The sequence below is a fragment of the Drosophila yakuba genome, chromosome 3R (assembly GCF_016746365.2).
Source record: "Drosophila yakuba strain Tai18E2 chromosome 3R, Prin_Dyak_Tai18E2_2.1, whole genome shotgun sequence".
NCBI lineage: Eukaryota > Metazoa > Arthropoda > Insecta > Diptera > Drosophilidae > Drosophila > Drosophila yakuba.
In genome coordinates this window covers 16,238,421-16,265,378 of record NC_052530.2, presented here as the reverse complement: position 1 = coordinate 16,265,378, position 26,958 = coordinate 16,238,421, and the positions used below count along the sequence as shown (strand labels likewise).

General features: G+C 45.1%; 4 protein-coding genes across 8 annotated transcripts; 2 read left to right on the top strand and 2 right to left on the bottom strand.

Moving 5' to 3' along the window:
* The first annotated feature begins 1,888 nt into the window (after positions 1–1,888).
* On the top strand, positions 1,889–18,631 carry LOC6537086 (serine proteinase stubble). 2 transcript variants are annotated; one of them, XM_039375636.1, is made up of 11 exons: positions 1,889–2,042; positions 5,469–6,209; positions 12,988–13,050; positions 13,746–14,384; positions 14,639–14,838; positions 14,931–15,250; positions 15,971–16,403; positions 16,879–17,068; positions 17,152–17,449; positions 17,715–17,864; positions 17,920–18,631. In XM_039375636.1, the coding sequence occupies exons 3-11, from the start codon at positions 13,010–13,012 to the stop codon at positions 18,052–18,054; spliced, it is 2,406 nt and encodes an 801-aa protein (XP_039231570.1). In that variant the 5' UTR covers positions 1,889–2,042; positions 5,469–6,209; positions 12,988–13,009; the 3' UTR covers positions 18,055–18,631. The 2 variants fall into 2 exon arrangements, with proteins under 2 accessions (XP_039231570.1, XP_002097647.2); XM_002097611.3 differs by having other exon boundaries at positions 1,889–2,322.
* Positions 18,632–19,033: 402 nt separating this feature from the next.
* Positions 19,034–20,114, bottom strand: LOC6537085 (MICOS complex subunit MIC27). Its single transcript, XM_002097610.4, has 2 exons — positions 19,810–20,114; positions 19,034–19,745 (listed from the first exon to the last, which is right to left on the bottom strand). Exons 1-2 carry the CDS (start codon positions 19,959–19,961, stop codon positions 19,208–19,210), a joined length of 690 nt encoding a protein of 229 aa, XP_002097646.1. The 5' UTR covers positions 19,962–20,114; the 3' UTR covers positions 19,034–19,207.
* Positions 20,115–20,415: 301 nt separating this feature from the next.
* LOC6537084 (growth hormone-regulated TBC protein 1) lies at positions 20,416–23,067 on the top strand. 2 transcript variants are annotated; one of them, XM_002097609.4, is made up of 4 exons: positions 20,416–20,747; positions 20,856–21,078; positions 21,155–21,786; positions 21,845–23,067. In XM_002097609.4, the coding sequence occupies exons 2-4, from the start codon at positions 21,050–21,052 to the stop codon at positions 22,174–22,176; spliced, it is 993 nt and encodes a 330-aa protein (XP_002097645.1). In that variant the 5' UTR covers positions 20,416–20,747; positions 20,856–21,049; the 3' UTR covers positions 22,177–23,067. The 2 variants fall into 2 exon arrangements, with proteins under 2 accessions (XP_002097645.1, XP_015048100.1); XM_015192614.3 differs by having other exon boundaries at positions 20,840–21,078.
* On the bottom strand, positions 22,662–24,802 carry LOC6537083 (twist-related protein 1). Of its 3 annotated transcripts, none has more exons than XM_039375690.1 (5): positions 24,633–24,802; positions 24,015–24,208; positions 23,685–23,955; positions 23,372–23,583; positions 22,662–23,316 (listed from the first exon to the last, which is right to left on the bottom strand). In XM_039375690.1, the coding sequence occupies exons 1-5, from the start codon at positions 24,677–24,679 to the stop codon at positions 23,189–23,191; spliced, it is 852 nt and encodes a 283-aa protein (XP_039231624.1). In that variant the 5' UTR covers positions 24,680–24,802; the 3' UTR covers positions 22,662–23,188. The 3 variants fall into 3 exon arrangements, with proteins under 3 accessions (XP_039231624.1, XP_039231625.1, XP_002097644.2); XM_039375691.1 differs by having other exon boundaries at positions 23,697–23,955; positions 24,633–24,800; XM_002097608.3 differs by having other exon boundaries at positions 23,712–23,955; positions 24,633–24,798.
* Between the last annotated feature and the right edge of the window lie 2,156 nt (positions 24,803–26,958).

The window sequence follows — 26,958 nt, the reverse complement described above, 5'->3', positions numbered from 1 at the left end:
GGGGTTGAGGAGCTGGATAAATGGGTCAGTAAGGTGGAATTCGATTTTCGGCTTACATCGAACGCTTAGAGCCAAATTAAATATTGGTAAAAAAAAAAGATGTCATGGGGAGTTTTTATGGCAGAATTGAGATATTTTAGTTTCGGGCTAAATTGGCAGACTCATAACAGTTGAAATTATGGAAAAAAAAATGGGAAAAATGTGGGTAGAAGAAAAAGCGTTAAACCAGACCCATTAAACCGGATAAGCTGAATTAGCAGTCAATTTTATAATAAAAGATACATGCTTATTTTGTTTAATTATTTATAGAAATCACTAGAAAATTATGTTTAATTGGTTAAACTAATGCGTAAATAAAACATTGTGAAATTTGTAAAACTTTTATACCAAAGAACTTTTTTCTTATTTCCAATAGCTCGCTGTTACTCCTTGTATACAACTTCATTCTCAGCTGATTTATGATCGTTAAGAAAAGACAGTGTTAAATGATCTGGGCGCATTCGATGTCTGAGTAATTCAGTAGTAAGAACTCAGCAATCGGCATGGATCCTCGATCTCAAGTCGTCGACGATCAACGATCAGTGTTGAGATGTCTGTCATTGAACTGCTGTGCTGTGCTGGAATCCATTGGAAGATCTATTTATCACCGCGCAGTCATCCATGAATGAATGTTTCTCTTCATTTGGCCAAGATCAGCGTTCGAGAATCCAACAACGTTCGTTGAACTGCACTAAACCGATCAGCAGACCATTTACAATGTTCGAGTGTTAATTTTTCAAGCCGGTTAGCCAGAAGAGATTATGGGCAATTTCATCTGAATTTGTTAGGAATTCGCGAACGCCGTCATGCAAATCGTAATTCTTTCCAGAAATTTAGAGTGATAAATGATATGTGCAAAAACATAAACGTCGGCTTTTTAGATATGTGATCACTAATTACCCCATTTGTAAGAGAAATATTGCGAATAATTTATGTTTTACTTTTATTTCATGAAAGTAAAAGTAAGCTCTTCCTTAAGAGATGGCGAAGTAGCAATCGGCCTAACAGTAATTATAGTGTCTACATGGGCGATTTCTCCTATTTAAAAGACGCTTTTAATGCTAACTGTATTTACATATATGTTTCTTGGAAAACCCATTTAAATGTGGAATAACAGCTGAACCAGGAGTGGCCATAATAATTCCCCCTGTGCTACCAGTATTTCAGCATCCCAGCGTGAATTGAACTGAATCATCGGTTCGACCGCTCTTGGCATCCCCCATAAAAACGTCAACAATAGGCTGCACTCAGTGTTATGTAACAGTTATACTGATAACTCATAAAAAATCCCAACAAATGAGAGGCGAAAAATCTTTAACACTGACCCACTTTCAAAAGGCGGTGAGTCAATAAAGAAACCGCACACGGGTCGAAAATAAAAGAGCTTGCGCTAATACGGAGATTAAATAATCGCCGATCCATGAATCACCCCAGAAGGTGGGGGTGTGCTTTTCTGGGTGGGGGAGGGCGGTATTGCCAGTTTAGTGACAAAGTCTGGGAATGGGCGGGAAAGTGGCCAAAAGCAGTCGGGCCTAATTGATGGCCAAATATGTGTGTGCGCACGGCTATTTGTTTACCAGCGAGCCTGGGGGGTCGAGGTCGCCGCAGCCGTAAACATTTGTGCACTTATCAATTTGCCAGGCAAAGAGCTCGCAATCAGCTGTTTAAACGAAAGACTTAAGGCACAAACTTGTCCGTCATAAATCTCTCTTCGGCGCTGAAGTCGGCTAAAGTCTGCTTCTGCGGTCTGGCTTCGGCTCTCTTCTTTCCAGCACTCTTCGAGCGTGCTTTTCTCTGGGCACCTGGCGCAGTTTTATGCGCTGGCTGATGCTTTGCCGGCCGCAGTTTGGTTTTCACAGCGCTCGAGTGCGGTTCAGATCGGTTTCCGATTCGGATTCGGTTTCGATTTCGCTGTTTGCTGTTCGCTGTTCGCTTTTCGGTTCGCACACTTGCAGCTCCATTCTATGTGGGGAAAAAAAACACAAGAAGAAATTCACAAAAAGGTGCCTAATTTTGTTACACACTTTAACATTCAGCCCAGCGGCTAGAAACCCTCAAACAAAAAAAAAAAAACGATAAAGACACAAAAAAAAATTAAAAAATAAAATAAGAAGAAGTAACCGAAACCGACAAGACATTTCAATCAATCAAAAAGACTAGGCTAAACCTAATCGAAATTGTTAATCGAAAATTACACAAAATGGAAGAAACTGTTAAGAAATAAAGCCACAAGACCGAGCCGCCAAAAAGTGAGAGTTTTCCTCGTTCGTGCCCATGTTCGAGGTAATTTTGCCGTAGTTTCTTCATCTTGGGCTCCCTCTTCTCGATGCTTAAACAAACTTGCGACTCAATCACGACTAATTGCGCATGCGAGGCCCCTTTGTGCGTATTTAAAGCGCCGCCTCGACAACTTATGCCTCACATATGCATACTCCTCGTATATTACAAAACCGGAGCTCCACAATCTGCTTAATATGCGTGTCACGTTGCCGGCCATCAAGTTCAAATTGCATTCGCTGTCAACGCATTGCAGCTGAGGCAGCAGCATTTTCTGCTTGCGGCACGCGTTGAGATTTTGAAATTAACACCCCGAGGGGCGCACAAACTGGAGCACTCGGGCTGCTAATTAAGAAATAAAGCCTTATCGGGCGCAGCAAATGCTGACAGCAGGATAACAGAGCTAGACAGGATAATGAACTCCCGAGCTGCCAGTCGATAACTTTTGTCAGGCGACATGAGCACTAATTAGTCGCAGACTCCTGCTAAATGCAAACTGCAATCGCCGCTCAACTTGGCACTTGTTGGCCAAAAAAAAAAAACCAAAAAACGAAGACAAAAATCACGAACCGAGAACAACGAAAAACGCTTCGCTTTTCAGCGATAGCTATTGCTGCAACTCCAGCTTTAGCATCAGCATCAGCTTCAGCTGCAAATGCAAAGTGAGTTAATGCCGCGGCAGCCAGTTTTTCCTGCTCCCGACACTGTCAAATGCCAACTCGCGGGCTGGGCGACTTGCTCGTGAGGCATTTAACTGCCAAGCTAATGCACTCACTCACAGATACTCACCAACACACAGGCACACGCGCTGCCAGCCGGTCAGGGATCTAATACAAGTGCAGTTAATTAATTTCTTTGTTGTTCTCTACGGTAAATCATGCCGTGTGTGTTGGCTCTTTGCTTCGTCGGGAGAATTTTCGCACAGAGAGTACAAGTGGCACATACGGAAAAAACACGTATGAAGGGCTTTTAGATGTTCCCAATATCAAAAATTAAAACAAAGTTCATAAAACAGTTAGAATATGTTTCATTAAGTTCTGTAGTCTTTTAAATTTCGATCTAAATCTCCGAAAAAGTGCCTGTCAGAACTTTTTCTGCAAAAAAACAACCTTCTTTTAAACGAAAGAACTCTTGGAAATATCTCCTTACAAATCCGTGGTTTGCTTACGAAAAGCTCAGTTGTCAAATCAAAATATGCCATATGTGCCATATGCCAAGCAATGTTTTTCTGTATATATAATATGACGATCCCATTTCTTGCCGTGTACCGAAGGCAGAAGAACTCCGATCAGAACACTGCTTACTTCCCACTGTTTATTGAAGTCAAAGCTGGTGTCGTGGATTTTTCACCAGGCACTCCACACCAAAGTCTTTGACTTTGTCTTTTGTTGCAGCTACTTGAACTGCATTTGCATATAAATTAGTTTTGATAGCGCTCCACGGAGTCGCCAGTACCAATACCACTACCAGTACCAGAAGCAGCAGCAGTTTGATGTTTGTTCTGCAAATGCGTTGCGAAAAATCAACTTGCGGCTGCAACTGCCTAACGGGATTCATTAAGTGAAGTACAACACAGCAGCCGCTGGAAATGTGGAAAAGAGGGTGGGGACAGCAGGGAAATCTCCAGCGATAAGTCGGCAATAAAAATTGGCACCACTTCGGCACAATTAAGCCAAGGGGATGGGGCAACAAAAGATCGGGTGGCCAAGTGGCCGAGAGCTAACTAGCCAGCAGCGGCGTGGCAGAGGCGCTGCACCAGTTAATTGTTGGCCGTTGACAACTTCCACTCGTCGTCGTCTTCGTGCCACAAGGAAGCATACCATTAAGCGGCAAAGAAGTGCAAATTCACATTTAATGAGCCCCCGGGCAGCAGACGGGGGGCGCGAGGAAGGGGCAAAGGGGCAGGAAGCTGCGGCTTCAGCTAGCTGAAAGTGATTCCTGTGGTCGGCCGCAGTGCAATTGCCACAAAGAAAAGATAAACAAGGGAAATAAGTGGTAAACTGCAAATTATTACTATAAAGAAATTTAATAATATGAAAACTATTCAGTATTTTGCCCACTCCCTTTTGTTTACAGTTTCATTCTTTCTACGCTCCATTCACTTAAGATGCAAATTATAAAGATAAAATCAACACACACATACATATGATGCTGCTGCTCATTAGAATAAAACACCATCGATTTGAATAAAATGGAAGAGTATAAAACAAATGATTAGAGCATTCATTTTAACTAGTTCTGTCCAGCTTAGATGCTGGATTTCGCCTAATCAATCATTAACGTTTTAATTATCATTGCCCGTTATATTACTTTTTATTGGGCTTCACTGTATTCGGAAATGTAAGCTGCAAATGCATTATTATTTAACTATAAATTTAAGCTTACTACAATGATATACTTAAGCCTAATGCATCATTTGGTTTAGGTGCGCATTCTATTGCTTTTTGTATATTTCCAACATTTTACCCAAATGAATCATGAATCGAGTTATGTGCCTTTTAAATCGACTAATTTGCTGGCGTCAGAGAAAACACAATTTGTTAGCCCAATTACAGGTGTGATAATGTTCCTCTCACCCAGTAAAGCATCTTTGCATTTAGAGACCGTCGATAGGGAGGGGACCCCCTTTGCTTGTCGCTTTCGAATCAGAGATCCGAAATTATAAACACGAAACATTAATTCGCTGAATCGTCGTCGTCGACGCTTTCAACTGTCACTTTTGAGTGGTCCGCGAATGTAAAATGCAATTTCCATTTCCATAACGCCTCATAACTCAAGATAGCCGTCAATTTTGGGTCTTTGCCTAACTGGCTACTTGGCTAACTGGCAAACTGGCAAACAGGCAGCCTGGGCAGCTCCAACCTGTTCGATGGAGCGGACTCCCCACGATCCGATCGGCCAGCTGATATGCATCAATTTTTGGCAATTTTGGCAATTCCGATCGGCTACCAGCGAGTCTTAACCGAATGCAAATAGGGTCCGGCGTGTTTGGCCTAATCACATGGCTGTCGAAGGTTTTTTGCATAAATTTTGGCTGGCTAAGAGTGAAGCCGAAGCCGAGTGAAGCGATGCTAGGCTGGGCTGGGTGATTTCTAATTCGATGATCGTTGGCCCATTTTCATTAACAGCTCCACTTCTGTTTTGTTTTGCAGCCCACACTACATACGCCCACGACTGAAGAAAGGCAGTGAAATAAAAAGAAATCAACCGAAACAAAAGTGAAAAACAATAAAGGCCAAGGAAAATCACGGTGCAATAAAAGTTTAACTCAATAGCAAGAGAAATAATATTTTCAATTCGAGACGCCGCAATAAAGAAAACAAATAAAGCCCGAGGGAAAAAAAATTAAGGCCCCAGCAACAATTAATTAAGAGTGCGGTGCAGTTAAACAAAACGAAAAAAAAACAAAAACAGAGCTATCTCCAGTGTATTTACAAAAGAGTTTTACGACTTCGCAGTGAAATGCATATCAATTAAACACCAAATGCATTGTTAAATCAAAAAAGGAACAACACGCTATAATCGAAAAGAAATTTTAGTTTAAATTTGGTTTGCCATCACCCGAGGATTCGATGTGTTTTATTGACCATGAAAACGATGAAAAGTACGCGACTCTAAAAAATACCTATTTAAAAGTAATTAACGAAAATTCGCCAACTTGTGCGTGCAAATATTTCGAATAAAAGTAAGAAGTAAAGAGAGTTCAATTGTAAATGGAATAGCTGCCAAGTGAATGAAATGGCAAGGAGTGAAAATCAAATGTAAAAATCCAGCAAAAGGTTTGCCGTTCCACAAAGATAATTAAACATTAAACCGACTCTTTAAGAAAGGCGTTCATTTTACAATCGCAGCTAAATAGCAAATAGCCGAAACTGAACTGAGCTGAAAAACTAGTGAGTTGAAGTCTTTATTATCTTTATTGTCCAAGCTTTCACCTATGTAGCACCAACCAAATTAACGATGCTTTTCGCAGATAAGATAGAGCATAAACTTTGGCTTGAAAACGTCTCATGTAACACACCTGAATTCATATTTTCAAAACCCCTCTAACAAACCCCTCTCTTTCACGGTTCTCATCGCAGACTAATATTTTTAATGACCCCATCCATTCTACCAAGTTTCTTAATTAGGGAATCGTCCGTTAGGTCGTATGCCTAATTTACGATTTATTCTTGGCGCTTGAGTACTCCCCAAATATTATGTATTTACCGCGAAATGAACGTCAAAATTTGCTTTATAATCCCCCCCAAACGGTTGGCACCTTTGGCAGGTGCAATTTACTCCAATAGTTAACTAATTAAATTGTGCTGTTGGCCCCGCACAATTTGCCCAGCCATTCTAATTTCGCAATAGTTACCCCATCAAATAACTTGTCTGCCAGATTGCATGCGGTTATCCGACAGAGTGGAGTGTTATAAAATCAGCAATCCCCAGTCGAAGTCGAAGTCGAAGTCGTCTTCCAGGCCGACTGGATTGTGTCAACCTCAGTCTGTCTTTTGCCACAGCGTGTGTCGTTTTATTAGCGAAAGTCATCGAGCAGAATAATTGTTGCAATATGAACGTCTTCCCTCCGTTTCCAAAAGCCATATACCAATACCACTTCCATCCTATAAGACACCATACCTTACAATCCCATAAGATCCCATACCATCACCATCACCATCATACCATCATGCGGCAATCAAAGCGAGCGCTCATAAAGCGCAATTCACTTGCGCGTAAAACCAAATTTGTCCTCCTGCTCTTAACCAATTTCGGTGTCTCTGGGCCTTTTGGCCCACCAATTGCAGTGTTGGCAAGCGGCAAGCGGCAATCAGCAAACTGTGACCGCCTTTCGGATGCCTCCGGCGGTTATATAATTTTCCGAACCCATTATTCCATTTGTACAACTTCAGGCGCAAAATTATTTAAATGCGTCAAAAATTTCTGTCGCTTTGGGAAATGGTGAAATAATATCAGTGCGATAGTATAATTTCTGACTATTACGCCGATTGGGAAAGACCTTGGTTTCTGCGGGCAGTTATACAACGAAAGTGCAGTGCCCTTGGGCATCACTCAGTTAAATTGATTGTTTGCTTTTCACATTTTCTATTTTCGGAAATTTGATTAAAAAGACAATCCCCAAGTCCCTAAGACATCAATAAATCAGTATATGTCATAAAAAGTTGATTTCATTCCTTAATTTTTAAAATCAAATTTGCAGTCAATCAATAAATTAGAACAATATAATCTTTACCAGGTTTGGGTCACATAAAAGCACACACCACAATCAATCCAAAACGAGCATTACTCCTGCCTTGATTATTATCCATTTAAATGACTTTATGACATCAACACAGATACAATTTACAGCTATAGGCCGCAATCAAAGTCTAGACGACGAATGCAATTGCTGAATTAATCATTGGCCAACGTAAAGCCTCCGAATAATTGGTCAGAGTGGCGAGTGAATGAATGAATGAATGAGCGGCCTGTGATTATGAATGGCCAACGCAGATGTATAATTATTTCTGCATTAATTGCGAACACAGCAATTAACACTCTTGACACTCATTTTGCGAGCCGAAGACCCAGTTTAAATGAATCCTAAGGTGTGAATGGCAATGAATCGGCAATGAATGTGGCAATGTGGCACTCCTTCTCGAGCAATAGCAATAGCAATAGCCATTCTATTTTCGCCACTTTTCTTTTCTAACTTTCTGCAGCTCATCTGCCCGGAGGCCCTCTTGGCAGCCACTCGAGTTGTCCGCGAATGGGACAAGTGAATGCTGATTGACCCACTGGATGGGTCCGTGGATCCATGGCCATGGGATCCATCCGCTGCGGGCATGCTCAAAAGTGATGGCAACGTGCACTTCATGCAAATTAACGATAAGGCAGGCGGTGGCTATCCCTTGCAGTACCACCACTTAGGGACATTTACTTCGGCCTCTTTTCACTTTCAATCTGTCAAATTGTCACACACCGAACTAAAAGTGGCAAAAAGTGATTGCCCCTGCACGACTTTGGCTCAAACATTTTTGCCTGGCATTTTTACAGGCCGAAAGTGTTACGCTTGCGATGCAGAGACTGTTACTTTTCGAAACTCTTTTTTTTTTGCCTCGATTGAGGCCCTCATTTACGGTCAATTCGGAGCGTTACGGTTACGCACGTGTTGCCGTAACTTCCTCAAGGGACTGCGACTGGAACTGGGCCCGATCATGATCGTGAACGAAATGAGGTCTTTCAATTTACCAATTTACCAATCCATTCAACTGGCTGGCCCTCAGCGACCGTTATGAAATCGAAAATGAAGCCATTTAGAATAGGTGCTGGGTGCTGGGAGAAAAGCCAACTGGAAATGAAAACCGAATTAATTATGCCGCAGAATGGAAAATAAATTACGAGAAGTCACTTTAGAACCCGACCTCAAAAGCTGCCCCGTCATGCAGCTTGAGCCTAACTTTGAAGACAAAGTAAATGTTTGGACAATGCCCAGCCAGCTCACCCCTTTTATGTGATTCTTTGGCAGCGAGCGGGAAAGCCCATGCCCACAAAGTGAAGAAAAGGAGGTATGATGTTATAGTAAAACAAACAAACAAACCGACAACAATAACAGCTGGGGGCCCTCGGGGCAGCCAAACTCTGCGGTCAGTCAGAGGTGCAAGTGCAGCAGCGAGTGGAGTTGCATAGCACTTGACCATGCCCGCTGGCCATTGGTGGCCACCAACCGCTGGCTGACTGCTTGACTGCCTGACTGGCTGACCATTGGCCATTAGCCGCGTGAGGTTATTAAACCAGGGGAAACCAACCAAGCCCACTCTCGAGGTGATTTATGTTTGTGGCCCAGTCTCGGAAACTTAACAGGTTGGAAACGTTGTACCTTAATTTCGGACCGACATAAAGATCGGCATTTAGACCGGCAAAAGCCGAAACTAATGCCCCCGGCCAATGACTCGTCGGAGGATGCGTTACACATTGCGTATGCGTAATGCGCCAACAGGCGGCAAACGCAATTAATTAGCGCTCGCGTTCGATTTCAATCAGCGAACAGGCGCCAGGCTGTAACAGTCGCTCCAAAAAGTTAACGGACGACCACAAAAAAGGAAAGTCGGCGAACAAACGGCATCCTGTGGTGTTTATTACTTGCAAACGAAATAATTTAAAGCAAAGTTGCAAAAAAATAATTGCAAATGGCACAAGATGTAAACACTTCATAAGAAAGTGCTCAGGTACTGGATTTATGCATTACACATTCCACATTAAATCACAATTTCTGCAAAATAGACAAATACTTTGGCTTTATAGGCCGTGTTTTAGATATGATGGACTCGTAAAATGCAACATTGTTACTGTCTAAAGCTAATGACCTAGGTGAATAATTGATTTTATGTAGGGTAAAAGTGATGTCATGCATCACGGAATCACTGTTAAATCATAACTGCATTTCTGAGTCTCTGAGTCATACATTATTCATCAAGAACTTTGCCTTAGCTCGTAAAACGGTTTCTGGCCATTAATCCCTATATCAAATGGCTGTCATTTATCATGCTCGACTATAGAGCTCCATATTTCCAACAGCTATTCTCAGTTATAACGAGATTTTAAACACTTCTTTCAATTTACTGCAGCGCTTCCGCTGTTTGAGACTCGTTTCGCTTAGTTTTTTTTTGATTTTCACATTGATAAGCGGTCGACTCAGGTGCAACGACTTTTCCCCCTCACTGTTCTCAGTACTCATATCGTTCCCTTACTCGGATTCCCCATCCCAAGTGCTAGTCGCTAGCCAAGTAGCGTCGAGCCACTGCCTCCAGGTATGGATGGCATGGATTTCACATGGCCGGCCACTCAAAAATTGTGTTTGCGTTACGCGCAGTGATTATAACAAGCTTCGAGCCCCTTCTTCAATTTTTCTCGCTCACTATCCCTCTTTCACTATCTCAAAAGATGCCGCCAGCCCAGCTTCATCTGGGTTTGTATGGCCCCCAAAGAAACCCCACTACATTCGAGTACACAAAAAAAAAGTACTCTTAAGTAGTGTTCGTTAGTGTCCCGTAACCTTTTTGATTAGAAAACAAATCAATATGTAAAGTAACTATTTTTCAGTGTACCATTTACCTGCGTATCAGGGGCCGCTTAAGTCGCTTGTGGCCTGTGCAATCCAGTTGTTTATCTTTTTCATTAGGCTGGGCGGCCTGTCATCTGTGCCGTCGCCTGTCGATTGACAAAACGCCTACCGGTTAAGAGCGTTCCTCATCCTCCTCAGCTGATAGCAGATACCACTTGCTGAAGCTGGAGATGAAGATGACAGCTGGGAGCAGGGAGCTGGGAGCTGGTGGCTGGCCAGATGCCGATGCCCCCGGACGAGAGTGCTCTTAACTAAACGAACTGAGACTTTTCCTCACTTTACCACACGCCAAAAGAGCTGGAAAAGGGCAGGGGGTTAGGGGAGTGGCGGAACTTAAGTGACTGACGCAAATTGCGCAATTGTTATTACAATTACTCTTTTCCACTAAGTCGGCTGCTGCAGGCCCAGCTTTGAGTTCAAGTCAGCTACTCAGCACGTACTTGCACTCAGCGAAAAAGGTGTGAGCTTCTTCGAAGACAATGTGTGAAAGTGGGGTGAACATTCTAAAACTTGAACTGCAGTATTCCTTAAATTAAAATTCTTGAAAAAATTCAAAGTATTCATCAAACGGATTTAATGAAAGTGAAAACCAGAGCAGAACCATTACGAAGCCACTTTCGATAAAAGTACAGTTTAAGCCAACTTCTGTCTGCGCTTCAATGCCGAATTAAACCAAAGAAATCTAGGGAATGCAGTGCTAGCATAAAAATATTGTTCCAACTGCTTACCTTTAATTAATACACTCTAGGTCTAGATTATTTTTAGCAGTGAGTACTTTAGACTTCCCAATGCGCCGACTAACTCTGGCAGGTCATGTTGAAACACAGCCAACATTGGGGCTAACATTTTTCTAATAGCTCTAGCATTTTGCCGGAAAATCATTCGGACCATGGGCTGGATTTGAGTCTTCGTCTGTCTGGTGAGTTGAGTCGATGTCTGCCCATTTGACTGTTTGTCAGACCACTGGTGCTACTCGTCTTTGGCTCGTTTTGGGCTCCTAAAGATAGTCATTAGCACGAGAGATTGCTGTTGCTGCTTCGAATAGCTGCTACTACTGCTACTATTTCTTCTCTGCTTCTGTTTTTGGGCGTTTAAACGGGGTAATTACGTTTCGGGTATTTTTCGACCAGTTCTCTGCGAAAAATAAGCCCAAAATTAAAGAAGCCAACGAAGTTGAAGAGAAGTAAAAACTAAACTCTGCCTCGGCTGCTGCTGCGGCTGCTGCTGTTGCTACTTTCGTTGAGGAAATGAAAACGTAACGAAATCGATTTCCAACGGTTCTAACGCTATATAGACACCGGCGTGTGGCAGGGGCAAGCACATCTTTACCCCCCGCTCCCAATTGGAAATAGAGTTATTAGAAATGAGCAGCGCTAACGTTTCGTTTGCGTTTCTGGCTCAAAGGAGTCTGCAGACCCGGCCAATTGATGAATCGATTCGAGCGACCCATGAAGAACTCGGCTCCAAGTCGAACACGATGTGGGGAAAAATGTTCGGGCCAAAGCTGAAATTAATCTCGAGGCACATGTTCATCCGCCGCTTCCACATCCACATCCACATCCATATCCACATCAACTCAAGCTCCAACTCCAACTCCAACATCAATATCAATTTCGGTTTCAATCAACATGGACATGGAGCGTTTTCCAAGCCAATGATGTGCACAAAGTATTTGGTATCAAATTGCATTCAAACGATTTGTAATTATAATCAACATTAAGATGATTAGGCGATAAACGGGATTTGGTTGGGGCCGCGCTTTGAGTATCTTTTGCATGAGTGTGTCGAATGAGTGATGTTTGGGTATCTGCATTTTTCAATGAATGTCGGATAATTATGAATAAATTCACGAGAGAGTTTTGTCTCATACAAATGTGAAAGAATATATAAATTAATTTGGGCGTGCTATGTCAAGGCCAGTATATATTTTTATTTTTATTGATTCTTCTTAGCTTATCTTACTAACTCAACTATCCAGTTTTGTTTTTTTTTTATTTAATCATAATTGATTGATGTGTCTATATCCCATTTAAGTTAAGTTCCACCAATTACTGGCCATTAACTCTACCAAACCTTCCCTCTGAAGATCCTTCACCTCAGCCCCCCATGAGTTGCATAATGTGTTCAAGTGTCACTTAATTGCCACAATCCCGCCCCCAAAGTGCTGTCAGCACATCCATTCACTTGGCTCCTTTCCGCACTCCTCCCTCCATGAGTTATCATCGTTGCATATGGCCATCATCATGATGATGGCGATCGTGTGATTACGATCTGTGGCCGGCTAATGCCGCCATCTCGTGTATGTGGGTTGTCTGGTGGGTGGGCCGTTTGAAGCACCACCAACTCCACCGGCACCACCACATGCATTCCTAACTTAAGTTAGGCATCCTGCAGTTAGCCTACTAATTACAGCCGGAGCACATTGCGCCCGGCATTCTGGCTGGCAGTGCAAACATAAACCATAGATTGGCACAATAAAAAAAGAGCATACGATTTTCTAACAACAAACTTTGGCTAACCATACTGATTATTACTATTCTCCGTGCAATCCATATCCATTGCAGACATGCGCCCGGCACGTTACCGATGAAGCAAGCTACTTTAATCAGACCCAGACTCAGACACAGGTGAGTTGACAACCCGAGGGGATTGGGGGGAGTTGGGGTAAATAAGGGGGCACGTGCAACTGGGGAGGCAGCGATGTGTGCAACCAGTTTAGGCTACAAACCATAAAGGCAAACATCTAATTTGGCCAGCAATGGATTGGCTAAACTTTAATTAAATTTGTTGAATAGAAAAAATACTCTAGCTATTCCGCTTTGATGAGCTGCAGCGAAGAGGAGTATGAAAGGGGTGGGGCAGCAGTGCACTTGCTTTTGGGACAAGAAATTATTAATTGTAGCATGTGTCGTTTGACGTCGTCTTCGTCGTCGTCGTGCGATCGCAATAAATTTTTTCCAGTCTTGTTACAACAATAAAACAAGACAGCAGCCACGAACAAAGCTGATTATGAAGCAAAAGTGAAAAGTTGTAATTAAACCAGTCACTGACTGCCTGCACGGCGAGCGGCACAAACAGCAAAAACAAACTGCAGCAACATATGCAGCAGCAACTGCAGCAGCAACAATCATAAAGAGTAGAAATCGTTGCTTGACTTTGGCTTTTTTTTTTCCTGCCACTTTTTGTGGCGACAAGTGCGCTTAATTAGTGGAGGACCTAACGGCGGGGGGGAGGCCCCAAACCCAAACAGGGTTCTGGTGGATGGGTTCCGGCAGGCGAAACAAGACTAATGTCCGAAAACTGTCATGCCCGTTCCTTGCAGCAGAAGAAGCACACCAACGGCAGCCACCACGATGTGTCCCAAAAGCCATTGGCTAGTCAACAACAGAGCAGCGGGCTCGCGAGGATTGGGAGGATCGGGAGGATCAGGAGGAGCGGCGGCGCGGAGCAGGCGCAGTCTAGACCAAATAGTAGAAGTATTAGTAGCCTTAATCGTAGTCAATTGCCTGGCCACAGCAGCAGCGGCGCTGATCACACCGCCCGACAGCCTCGAGTCACTGGGCTCCCTCGGCTCCCTGGGCATCCCGTCATCCTCCTTCGCCGCCTCCTCCTCCTCCGAGGACGACGATGACATGACTAGCGGCTTCTACCGCAGCCCGCACCGCCTGGAGGGCTATCCGCAGTTGCAGCAGCTGCAGCGCGGCCACAACTTCAAGATCAGCCCCAAGCCGTGCTCCTTTGGCCGCGTCGAGGGCACCTGCATGTTCGTGTGGGAGTGCATCAAGTCCGAGGGCAAGCACGTGGGCATGTGCGTCGACTCCTTCATGTTCGGCTCCTGCTGCACGCACAACTACACCGACAACATCGTCCTGCCCCAGACGGCCTTCTCCTACACGAGGCCCACGAAGCCACTCACTCTCCGCCCGCGACCGCCGGCAGCGCCCTACAAGCCGATGATCAGGTAAGAGATTAGCAATTGATGGGTACTTGTGTTTGGCTACCACTGTCAATAAACATTTAAGATCACTGTGTCAGTACCACTTCATGGGACTAACATATATATTGCTTATACGATTTAAAGTATAAGATAGCATAATCTATGCAAAATATTATAATTTTATAAGCATACATGCAATATTACGTATAATAATACTCTGTGTATTTTGGTAAAGATTTATTTGCCTTACTAATTTCCCGTTGAATTACCGTCCGCAGCGGCATGACCACCATAGAGCGTCCTCACGGCGCTGGCACCCTTGTGATTCGTCCTTCGGGTCCGCAGCACCAGGGCACACTGGCGCGCCCGCATCCGCCGCCCTACCAGAGCAAGCCCACCACCGCCTCGGATCTGCAGGGCGCAGCCTCGCATCCCAGCTCCAGTTCCAGCTCCAGCTCCAGCTCTAGTTTGAATCCCAGTAAGTGGAGCTGAAGGAGGCTGGGCTTGGCGCCCCCGCCCAACGGTGATGCATTGTTAGCATGAATTGTAACAAACAAATACCATCCGCAGATAGCATTTGGCATACATCGACCCAGCAGCAGCAGCAGCAGCATCAGCAGAACCACTGGCAGATGACCACCGAGCCGAGCTTTATTACCAAGCCGCGACCCACCGGCTGGACCAAGCCTGGCATCGTCAATTTGCCAATGCCCGCGCGACCCTCCAAGCCGTCGAAGCCCACAAAGAAACCGATTGTCTACGAACGGACACCGCCGCCACCGCCGCCTCCGTCCGTCCCACCTTCCATATCCACATCGACGACATCAACGTCGCTGATTTGGTCGGGCCAGACGCATCCCCCCCAGCCGCATCGCCCCACCAGGCCGCAGGTATGTAAATACGAGTCTGGTTCGGCTTTTGGGTCCAGGTCCATATCCAGGTTCATGTTCTGGGTCCTGGGTTCTGGGTTCTGGGTGATGCATTGATGTCGAAAGCGAAACAAACGAGCCACGAGGTCATTTACTCCTCGACTGAGACTGGGGACTGGGGACTGGGCCTCCAACCTCAGCTCCATAATGGCAGGCCACAGCCTTGGGGGACATTTTATTGTTTGCACAATGCGGTGCCGAAGCCAAAAGTTGATGTAAGATTCGCCTGCCGCACTCAGGGGTGTGTGTGGAATTTAGGACCCTTCCAGGAAAGGGTACCTTGAACAGAGCATGCCACTTGTTAGCTTACAGTTCAGGAATGGGATTTGCATATGGGGCTATGGGGTTTCGAAGAAAACTGAAATGAGCTGGCTAAACATTTATGCAGCACAGTTAATTTTAAAGTTAATGGGTTGTATGAAAGTGTGCAAAAACCTATTTTGAAAATCTTATCACACATAACTTTATTAGAGCATCCCAACGTTCATTTAAAACCTCTGGGAAGCTTCTTAGTTAATGCAGATTTAGCGGCGAAATGAAAAATTGATTCTTTGCGTGGAATGGGAATGGAAATGGAATGGGAACTGGGAACCGGGAACCGGCAATGGAGAATGATTTGCCGCCGGACGACCCTGGTCGAGTATTTTAGCATAATGCTTACCACTTTGGCCTGCCTTGCAGCTGTCGCCGGGCACATCATTAGCCGCATCCTCGTCCTCGCATTGGCCATCGTCAACCACCTCAACGACATCCACATTCACAACCACGACAACAACCACACGACGCACAACCACACCGGCGACCACAACGAGGAGGACCACGACAAACAAGCCCACAAGGCCCTACCAGCGGCCCACCACGGCGATCTCCAGCTCGAGCACCTCCACCACTTCGGGCAAGACTCCCACCACGTCCAGGCCGATTAGCTCCAGCAGCTCCAGCAGCACCAGCGCAATCGTCACCAGCAGCCAACGGCCAACGCAGCCAACGCAGCCTACGCACCGTCCGCCGGTCCTGGCCACCTCCGGCATCGAGACCAACGAGATATCTGACTCCTCCATCCCCGACGCCGGAGCTCTGGGCCATGTGAAGACCATTTCGGCGGCTCGCAGCGGTAAGTACCCAATCCTTGCACTTGGCGAAGCCATTTAGTTCAAACCTAGTTTCAATATACATATGCTTGGTCATGTAGATAGCTTATTAGACATAATTAATATGTTTTCAAAAATCTGAAATAATTGGTGATAGTTTAAAGATATAATTGAACTCTCAAGACTTTAGCTTTATTGCTTGTTGTTGGTTGTTTTTGACACTCATATTAAATTATTGAAATATAGTTCATATTCATATATACTTCATTTGACTGAAGATTCCATTACTGTTTTACGTTAGTTAATTAATGATAAAAGAGCAGCCAAATTCCGATAAGAGTTTTCTTTTTTAATAAAATAACTCCGTAGAACGTTGAAAAATCAATTTGTGAGGTTTCTAGATACAGTTCCCCAAATATAGTAAGATACAGTGATATGTATGCCTAAGTTCGCAAGCACCCATCGTGACACTGCAATTTGTTATTGCTGCAATTGCAGAGTGCGGAGTACCGACTTTGGCGCGGCCCGAGACGAGGATCGTGGGCGGTAAGAGCGCGGCCTTCGGTCGTTGGCCCTGGCAGGTGTCGGTGCGGCGCACCTCCTTCTTTGGATTCTCCAGCACCCACCGCTGCGGTGGCGCTTTGATCAACGAGAACTGGATAGCCACCGCCGGACATTGCGTGGACGAGTGAGTGGATCAGCCCAAAACCGGACTAGATCCAGATCCAGATCCACATTGAGCTAATCCCTGCCTCCCTCTTCCATTTGCAGCCTGCTCATCTCGCAGATACGCATCCGCGTGGGCGAGTACGACTTCTCGCATGTGCAGGAACAGCTGCCCTACATAGAGCGCGGGGTGGCCAAGAAGGTGGTGCATCCCAAGTATAGCTTCCTCACGTACGAGTACGACCTGGCGCTGGTCAAGCTGGAGCAGCCGCTCGAATTCGCGCCGCATGTCAGTCCCATTTGCCTGCCCGAGACGGAGAGCCTTCTAATTGGCATGAACGCCACGGTCACCGGCTGGGGTCGTCTCAGCGAGGGCGGCACCCTGCCCTCCGTCCTCCAAGAGGTGAGTGTTAACACGGCTTTAAGGCCCATTTTTAGAATCCAGCGACAATGATAACCGCTGCGAATCGAACGCAACAGATTGTCGGCGTGGTTCTTATTGGGGAGATAGCAATTAGGAGCAGTCAGAGAGATCATAAAAAGGGATTTCCATCTATCCATGGATATAAAGATCTGTAGCATAAATCTAAAAATAAAATTAAATGCAAGACTGAAAAGTATATACTTATATAATATAATACTCTATCTAATCTATTACTACATTATAGGTATCCGTGCCGATTGTAAGCAACGACAATTGCAAATCGATGTTCATGCGAGCCGGTCGCCAGGAGTTCATTCCGGATATATTCCTATGTGCGGGCTATGAAACGGGAGGGCAGGACTCCTGCCAGGGCGATTCAGGAGGTCCACTGCAGGTAAGATGGCATCTGTAGTAACCCTATGAGATATATGCTAACATGCATTCTGCAGGCCAAGTCGCAGGATGGACGCTTCTTTCTGGCCGGGATCATCTCCTGGGGCATTGGCTGTGCCGAGGCCAACTTGCCCGGTGTCTGTACGAGAATCTCCAAGTTTACGCCGTGGATACTGGAGCATGTCAGATGATGATCAGAAGATACTGACGTTGGCAGATCGACTTTTGTTATTTGTTTTAATTTATCAGTTGTAGCTATAAGTCTTGTGTGATTTAACTTAAAGGAATGTTAAGCGTAGTTAGCTTCAATTTAACAATTTTAACAGCATAGACCTTGACTTGGCCTTGTGGGCCACTGCCACGCCCCTATCCGCACTTATACACTCACCCACTTACATACGCACACAAACACACACACTCACACAAAAACACACACAGTCAACGCCCACTAAGTTAGTCTAGCGAAATGTTAGCACCGTAAGTTGTCTAACATGGAAATCGGTCGGATTTCGAATAGGATTATCTATTTGTACATAGCCGAAGGGGTCGGGGGTTGGGGAGGGGGGATTGGGAGTCATTTGCATGTCCACAAGTTGTTGGTATTTTAGTGTAGCAATTAACAATTAACAAAAAATTAACAATTAACTAAATCTATATTTATTGTAAACAAATGCATGCAAACATCCGAACGTTGTTTGTATCTTGCCCAAAGAACAAGTCTATCTATAGCGATGCGAAAGCTCGAGAGCAATAAAAGATTAATGAAAATACTGTCTAATAAATAATGCCGCAATCGGAGAATTGCTCCGCTCGAGATACCCATCGCTATAAGCGCCGATTTCCTCCTCAGCCCAATGACAGCCCTCGAGGGCACCGCGAATGAACGGCCAAGACCATTCACACAATTTGCAGTCATCGCCATGTTCGGCTGCGGGCCATGATCATTGACGATGATGATTGGCACAATCGGTTTTGCACGTGGGGAGATGGGAGACGGGAGATGGAGGATGGGAGACATCCGCAGCCGACACTTTCCTCCGGATTTCACTTTTCAACAGCTCATTGGCGTGACATTTGACTTGACACCAACACCACAATTAATCACTCGAAGATTCATGTGAGAGCGCGTTCTGGCCACGGCCCACACACATTTGCCAAGACAAACCGGGGTTTCACTTATGGGACTCGAGGCCAATTTATTTCTGGCAACAAGAAAAGAGATAACTACTTTCAGCTTGATCACATAATCGGAAAGAATTCAAGCTCCATACAACTTAAATTGATGCACACTTCACGGCCGGATGGAGGTGGACTAGGAGTTCCCTTTCAGGGGGCGGGCACTTCCTACTTCTTCTTGGGGAAGATCAGCTCCTTTGCCTCATCGTACAGGTCGCTGGCCATGTACTTAAGGTCCTCCAGCGAGGTCGGGAACTTCTGAATAGGCTCTAAGGGCACTTCGTCTCCTGGCTTCACTCCCTTGATGAAGTTGTAGGCCACGGCGAAGATCTTACGGCCCTCGTAGAGAACCACGCGGCAGTTCTCTTCCGCCTGGCGGGGGTAGCACAGGGAGGCCACTGCTCCTGCTCCAATGCCCGAATACACCACCTTCTTGACGAAGCCTCCACGGGCGGCGAAGATGAAACCAGCCAGACCGCCCACCACAATGGCTCCGCTCCGGTGCAGCGAGTTCTGGGGCTCGTTCAGCATGTCAATGGTGGACTGGGTGTGTGCTTTGGCGGTCTCCACGTAATGGCCGACAATGCCGGCCTGATCGGCCACTGCCTTATATCCAGACTGGACCTCCTCGCGCACATAGCGGACTCCGGCCTCCAGGTTCTTGTGCAGCACAGAGTCCTGTGGTGGATGCCGCTCCGGCTTGGGTCTGCGGAAGCATAAGGGGAGTATCTCATTAGACTGGGATCTTTTCCCTGCATTGGAGCACTCACTCTGTCTTGCGCAAGCTGCCGTAGATGGGCAGGTCGCTGGGCCGGCACACCAGGCTGCAGTCCGGCGCACTGGCGACTGGTTTCTGGGGCTCGGGAGCCGCTTTAACGGCCACCGCCGCCATAATTCCCATCGTTGCCGTCCTGCGCAGCATCTCGAAGTGGTCAGGAGCTGGATAAAGTGCCTCGCTGGGTCGATCGGAGTGTGTGTACACACGGAATTTGGCCAACTGTTGGGTAAATTGCTTGTTTTACATCAGTTGTTAGACATTGCGTAATTTGTCACAGCACGGTGCGACTGAATGACGTATGACGATGAATGAGGGTAGTGGGTGATTCGTGCAACAGATGTGAACAGCTGTCACGTGTGGGTGGTGGCTACCCGATATATCGGCATGCACCGCTTTTACCATGGTACCATTCAATCATAAAAACTAATTCTATTTCGAAATATTTTTTGAAATCATAATATGAGAATTTTTTAAACTCCATCACAGATTATTTCTTATATATTAAAACAATGTTAAGCGATATATGGCAAAGCAGTTCGATATATCGGATCAGAAACATGCTAGAAAGGAACTAGTTCGGCGTTGTGCCCTTTCTTCCAGTTCCTAACTCTGGCCACTCTTTGCAAGACGCGAATTTTATTCGCCAGTAAAAACAAAAATAACCAAACTTAAGCCCACTGATAAGCGGACCAGCAATCTTCAATGAAATCACTACTCTTAGATAAACTGCCATCGACCACCTGCAAGCGCGCGTTAAGCGGAGCCAAACCACTCGCCCACGCCCACCCCCTTGTCACCTGTCCGTTGGCCGCCCACCCAAATCGGCCGTCGGCCCGTTAATGTTATCAGTTTAGAAGCAGAGGCAGCAACAACGGCGAGTGGGCGCGCACAAAAGGCCACCCAACGCTCAAGGACGAGGCGTAGGCAGAGGTAGGCGGGGTGGTGCCGCCCAAGGCCAAATGGGCTTATAAATAAATGAAGGGCCCCCAGTTAAAGGCAATATTTATTGACTTTTGAAACAGGTTCAATCCGTTGCAGTTGCAGCAAAAGCAGAAGCGACAGAGGCACAGGCACAGGCAGCGACGTAACCGCACAACGTGCGCTGAATACGAAAACTTATTTTGGGGCCATGCCACGAGCCACGAGCGGCTGACAGGAAATCGTGGCCAACGACGGAAAAATCCACAATTCTCCACTGCGAGCGGCTATAGAGGCTCTAGTCAATAGTTCATATGGAAGCTACCCCCAGTTCAAAGTTCAGGTGAGCAGTCGGTGATATACACAGCTATAATTATCACTTACGCATATCTTTACCCATTCGAACCGCACGTGGTTAGCGATGTGGACGAATATGGCTTCAAGCGTGGCGACCACTTCGACTATAAAAACTACTCAAAGTTCATGGATGGTTACCTGAAAACGTTAACGCGACGCCGCATGAAATGGGAGGCCATACTGCAGCAAAACACCGATCTCACCCAGGTGGATGCCAAACTGAAGCGTTACATTCGGAAGGGCATTCCCGGTCCGTACCGTCCCGACGTCTGGATGAAGATATCAGGCGCCGCCGCCGCCCAGCGTCGTGCGCCTGATCTCTTCCGCAATCTGCTGCGCACCGAACCCTTCGACAAAGAAATCAGCGATTCCATATCAATCGATCTACCTCGTACCTTCCCCGACAATATTCACTTCGATACGAAGAAGCAGCGGCTGTACAACATTCTCATCGCCTACGCCCATCACAATCGGGACGTGGGTTACTGCCAAGGTCTCAACTACATAGCCGGCCTGCTGCTGATCGTCACCGACGATGAGGAGAAGTCCTTCTGGCTGCTCAAGCATATCGTTGAAAACATCGTGCCGCAGTATCATTCGCATAACATGGCCAATTTGCTGAGGGATCTGGCCGTGTTTCGGGAATTGGTAATCCGGCGAATTCCCGCTGTAAACCGGCATGTGGATAACTTGGGTACGATTTACGCTAATGAACTAATCCCATAATCGGTTGCTAACTTATTTTATTGTAGGTCTGCCCTATCCGGTGATCGCCAGCAAATGGTTCATCTGCATCTTTGCCGAGGTGCTGCCCGTGGAGACTGTGCTGCGTATTTGGGACTGCGTCTTTGCTGAGGGCTACAAGATCGTTTTTCGTGCTGCGCTAGCCATGTTTGTCACTCACAAGAACGCCATTTTGGGCTGCGATGACATTGCTGCCTTGGCCAACTTATTCCGGGACACCATGATCCAGGACAACATTGTAACGGACTGTCATGGCTTCGTTGAGGCCATGTTCAGTCTGCGTTTAAAGAGAAGCGAGCTGGAGAGCCTACGCAAGGTGGCCGTGCTTAATCCGGCCTAAGGAGCCAGTGTGGAAAGGGCTCTATGACCAATTGATCAAACAACAGCAACAAAACCAAAAACAAATTGGAGAAGCAATCGAAAATTCAATTATTAGGAGCGTAGTTCAACCGTGTCATTGTGTTTATGTTCATTATGTGAGTGTGCATTATGTAATCGTTTCTAATTAGTATCTGTACCTATATGTGCGCGCATTTGTATTACCATTGTAGCCCAATAGTAGCCAAGGCCAATTTAAGTATTAGCCAACTCATTCTGATCGAGTTACCAAAGCGAAATTCAAAATGGAACAGAATTGAACAGATTAGTTTAAACGCATATTTACATACGTACCTATGCCGTAGGAGTAGTAGCCAAAAGTTTCTAGTTGATATCTTCCGCATGTAGTCCAAATAGAGCAAGTACATATATACACATGCCTAACCATCGGCAGCGCATTTAGCCCTCGTTTCGCCCAACAACAAACAGTTCGTGTTCTAAGTTATCTTGTTGATCAAAGAAGTATTTATTTTCGAGTATATGTACTTTGATAGGAAGCTATGTTAATGTCTACGTCTAACTGAAACATGTATTTACTTTTATATATATATAAATGCTTTTAAAGTTGTTACATAGTTGACTAACTGTAAAACGTCTGTTAGCCGCAACCGGTTTGTCGGTTTGTCGGTTTGTCGAATCGGTTGCCCAATACTCAATACTATTTACAAAAGATTTATCCTGAAATATAATTTGTGGAATTGATTTGTGAATGCATTATCCCGCGAGCCATTAAACCCAATAACTATTTCTTAGATACAGTACTGGCCTTTAATGGCACACGGGTTTTGTATTTCGTGCAGCCGAGGTGCTTTTCAAATAAAATACTATTGCTAACTGTTAGTAACTGAAGAAATATGTACAGCCTTAAACTAAATTGGGAGACCAAAAGCAAAAGGGAAGACTTGTGATCAGAAGCTTAAGTGGAAAGTGCTTTCAGCACTTGATAGGCTAAGCCTCAAATTTCTTGGCTCAATCTATGGCATTCCGCAATGAGCTCCGCACATGGGTTCCGAGGATAGAGCCAACGAGGTAAGCAGAGTACGCCTACCCGGATGGACACCGAGGTTCTCCCAATTGATCCAGGACAGACGAGCTGTGAGATCTGCGAAGCGAACAGTTTATCGACCATAGATTTTCGGACAAGTATCTGAACTCACCACTCGTATTCCAATTAGCCCTATCCGCTTTAATCTCCCCGCGAAGACACTTCTCCACATAGGTAAGAGGATCGTAGTCGGTCTGTAATACCTCACGGAGCAGAGATATGTAGGCGATGGCCAGCCGCAGAGTGTCGATCTTGCTCAGGCGTTTCTCGTACGGAAAAGTGGGTACATGGACCCGTAACTCATCGAAAGCCGAATTGATGCTACTGCAAAGCGCAAAAAATCAAAAAAAAAAAGAAGGAACGCATGTTAGTTATAACTTGTGGTTTATAGATCGTGGAATAGCAAGTTGTAAAATGGAAAAGACCATTTGGTGTACCCAGTTGGGGCGGACCTCTGGATGCGTTTCCTTTCCCGCACATTGGCCGCTTGTCGCTGCATTTTGTAGCTGGACGCCGTTGCAGCTCCCACGGATCCGTAACCGGGATTGGGACCACCTGCACCGCCAGGAGTAGCAGATCCTGCGTTGCCGCACCCTCCGCCACTGCTGCTCGCACTGGGACTGTTGCACATTAGGGGCGCTGCTCCCCCGGAATTGTGCACCCCCATCGGATTGGTGGAGGAGTCCAGAAGATTTTCTGAAGGATTTCAGATAGCTATTCAAGGGGTCTTTAAATATATTTATTTTTCCTCTTACCTCCGCTGTGTTGCATGTAATGCTGCTGGATGTGACGCAGGTTGTTCGAGCTCAGTCTCAGCCCAGAACTGCCACCGTTACCTCCTGATCCACCACCTCCACCGGTGGTGGCTCCACCTTGATGCTGACCCGCATAAATGCAGGAGGGCAAATCGTTGATCAGATCGTCGTCGAAATTGTGGAAGGGTAAATGGCTGTCGGCGAGAACACATCGAATTACTTATGGACAAACTAAATAATTTGTTAAAGGTAACAATTGAAAATTTGATGATAAAACAAAGTATTCTAAATGTAGAGACATTCGGTATCCGTTTATTTAATTAAAACGAGATACCGACGGCACAGACGAAAGTCAATTCAGGTTATGGGCGTGACTCCACTTCTGCGCATATATACATATATTAATAATATGTATTTCATATCTTTCATTTTATTAAATAAATTTTCAAAAATAAGTAATTCCTTTAGTTCAGTTATTTGTCTAATAAAGATTGCATAAATTTGGCGTTTATGTCGCACAGAAGAACATTTTGAAAATTTATCAAGGATTAATGTTGAATTGCAATCACTGAATAATATGAGTATTTATTTAAAAAAAAATCCTTTTAACCCCCGTACCTAATGGGCGGCGAAGACGATGAATCTGGTAATTGATTTCGCGACATTGTTTTATTAAATTTATTATTTTTTCACTAAACAATTAAAATAGAGAACGTATGTATATTAGGTTTTTTGACACTTCAACACACTTCCGCTGTCCAATAAGTTTAAAACTTTAGTGAGTCCATCTCCCGGGAATTGCGAGCCTTTTATACTGCCGCAGATCCAATTGGAAATGCCACAACTCCGGCCAGGACCTTTCCACCCCTAAACGTCCTTGCAGCCAGTTACCGTGCGGCCTCTACAAGATGGGCGGAGCTTGGCAAGTACAGGGTGTTTGCCCCTGCAAATGGAACGGATGCTGTGGGAAATTCGTTGGGCATATTCGCCTCTAGCTACACTTCAATTGCTGGGCGTAGATCTGGATTTCGAGTTAATTATGGTAGTTGAATTGCCCGGCTACTTGGAAATATGAAGAAAGGGCTCTGATCTCGGTTCACAGCCGTGCTTTGCATAAACCAATATTAATAAAATGCTGGGTTTTAATATATATTACAACATATAGCAAAATAAATACATACGAATATTTTAATTGGGATTTTATACCTTCAGAATATATATATTACGATCCATTTATACAGCTTATTAACACAGTTCATTATCAACTAACATTGGTTAGTTGATTGTAGGACATCATTAAGTCTCATTAACCCACATCATACCATTCCAGCCACTCCCCTTTAACATCCAGCTCCACTCGCTTTGTGCATTCTTCACCTGTTTCTGACATTCTGCCATTATATTTCGCACAGCAGGAAGTCGCCATGTTTGAGTCCACCACTGTGCTGATGGGGGAGGACAAGAGGAGCTTTCCGGAGACGGGGGAGCTGTCTACTCCTACCCCAGATATTCTCTTTGTTTCTCCCACGAATGTCCGTTTTTGCAACCATTTGCGGAAAGAGCTATGCCATGAAATCTGCCAGTAATCGGAGTACAATATAGGGGCCCATGGACCTGTTGATTTGGCTCGACCAAAGTTTGATTCCCACGGGACGAGGACAAAGCCAAGTCACAGCAATTAGATATAAGGCAGATAACTGCTCGCTACATTTCACGGCCCATTTACCCCGACCAGAACAGGAAACAGGATCAGGATCAGGATCGGGATCTGGCACCACTCGAAGCCGCAGTCTTTGCCAACAGTCGTCACGGGGCAATTGTTGAAATTGAATTATGTTTATTTGATGTTTTGGTTTGCTCGCAAATTAGCTACGTCAGCCACGTCAAAGTGGAGAAACCCCGCCCAGCCGGGCGACCTGGTCACGTGCCCTAACCCGAGGCGCGAAAATCCCGAGCAGTCCGATCCGCAGAACAAAAGAACAGGACCGACAATATGTCAGGGATGCGGATGCGCAAACCTTTTCATTACCAGACAAATTTGCTTGTCGCACGCGTCGGCGCACACTTCGCACACCCCTCGCACCCAGAACTCCGGGCTCTGATGACAGTAATCATCTTTGATGGAGGGTAAGTGCCCGAATCCTGTGCAGCATCCGAGTTCGGACCGATTGAGCTGGAGATAGGAATGTGGTGCCGCGAACAAAGCTGGCATTCCTAAGTGAAATCTTGTTACCAACCAATGTAAACACGATTGTTAATTTAACTTTTGCAATTGCCGCAGGAAAGCCGCCCCTCAGACCGGTACTTCCCCTAATCCTAACCCTAACCCTAACCAAAGCCCATTGAGGTGGACTTGTCATCGCACCACAATTAAATTATCGCATTTCAAACGAGTGCACCCAAGGAAGTGTAAATCACGGACTGTGGGAAAACCAAAAATAAATAGAATGAATATCCTAAACCCATTTGATTTGCATATAAGAGTATTAAGCTGTATGGAACATGCCAATTTAGCTGAGGGTTATAAGCGTAAGTTAGGGTTAAGGCCAATTGAGTGGGAAGGTTGTGGAAATATAGTAAAAATGCTTTCGTATTTTGACCTACCAGTTTAGACTGGACTTGGAACCTGGTACCATTACTATATGCCAAAAAAATTCCTAAAATAATAATGTGAAACTTATCTCTAGAACGTTGTGCTATACAATCAAATAACAACAATCAATTAATCAAACTGATTAAAAGCAAATTAGTTTTGTATATGCATGCACTGCTGAAGTTGTCGTCAAAGTTTAAATCAAAGTTTAAATTAAAGTTTAAATCAAAGTTCAATCCTAATCGATGTTAGTACTGCCTAAACTTAAAATCTTCAGACAGAGTTTTTTTTGTGAGTAACCAAAAGATTATCTGAGATCAGTCAGTCGGCATAATTGAATCAAATGGTTCT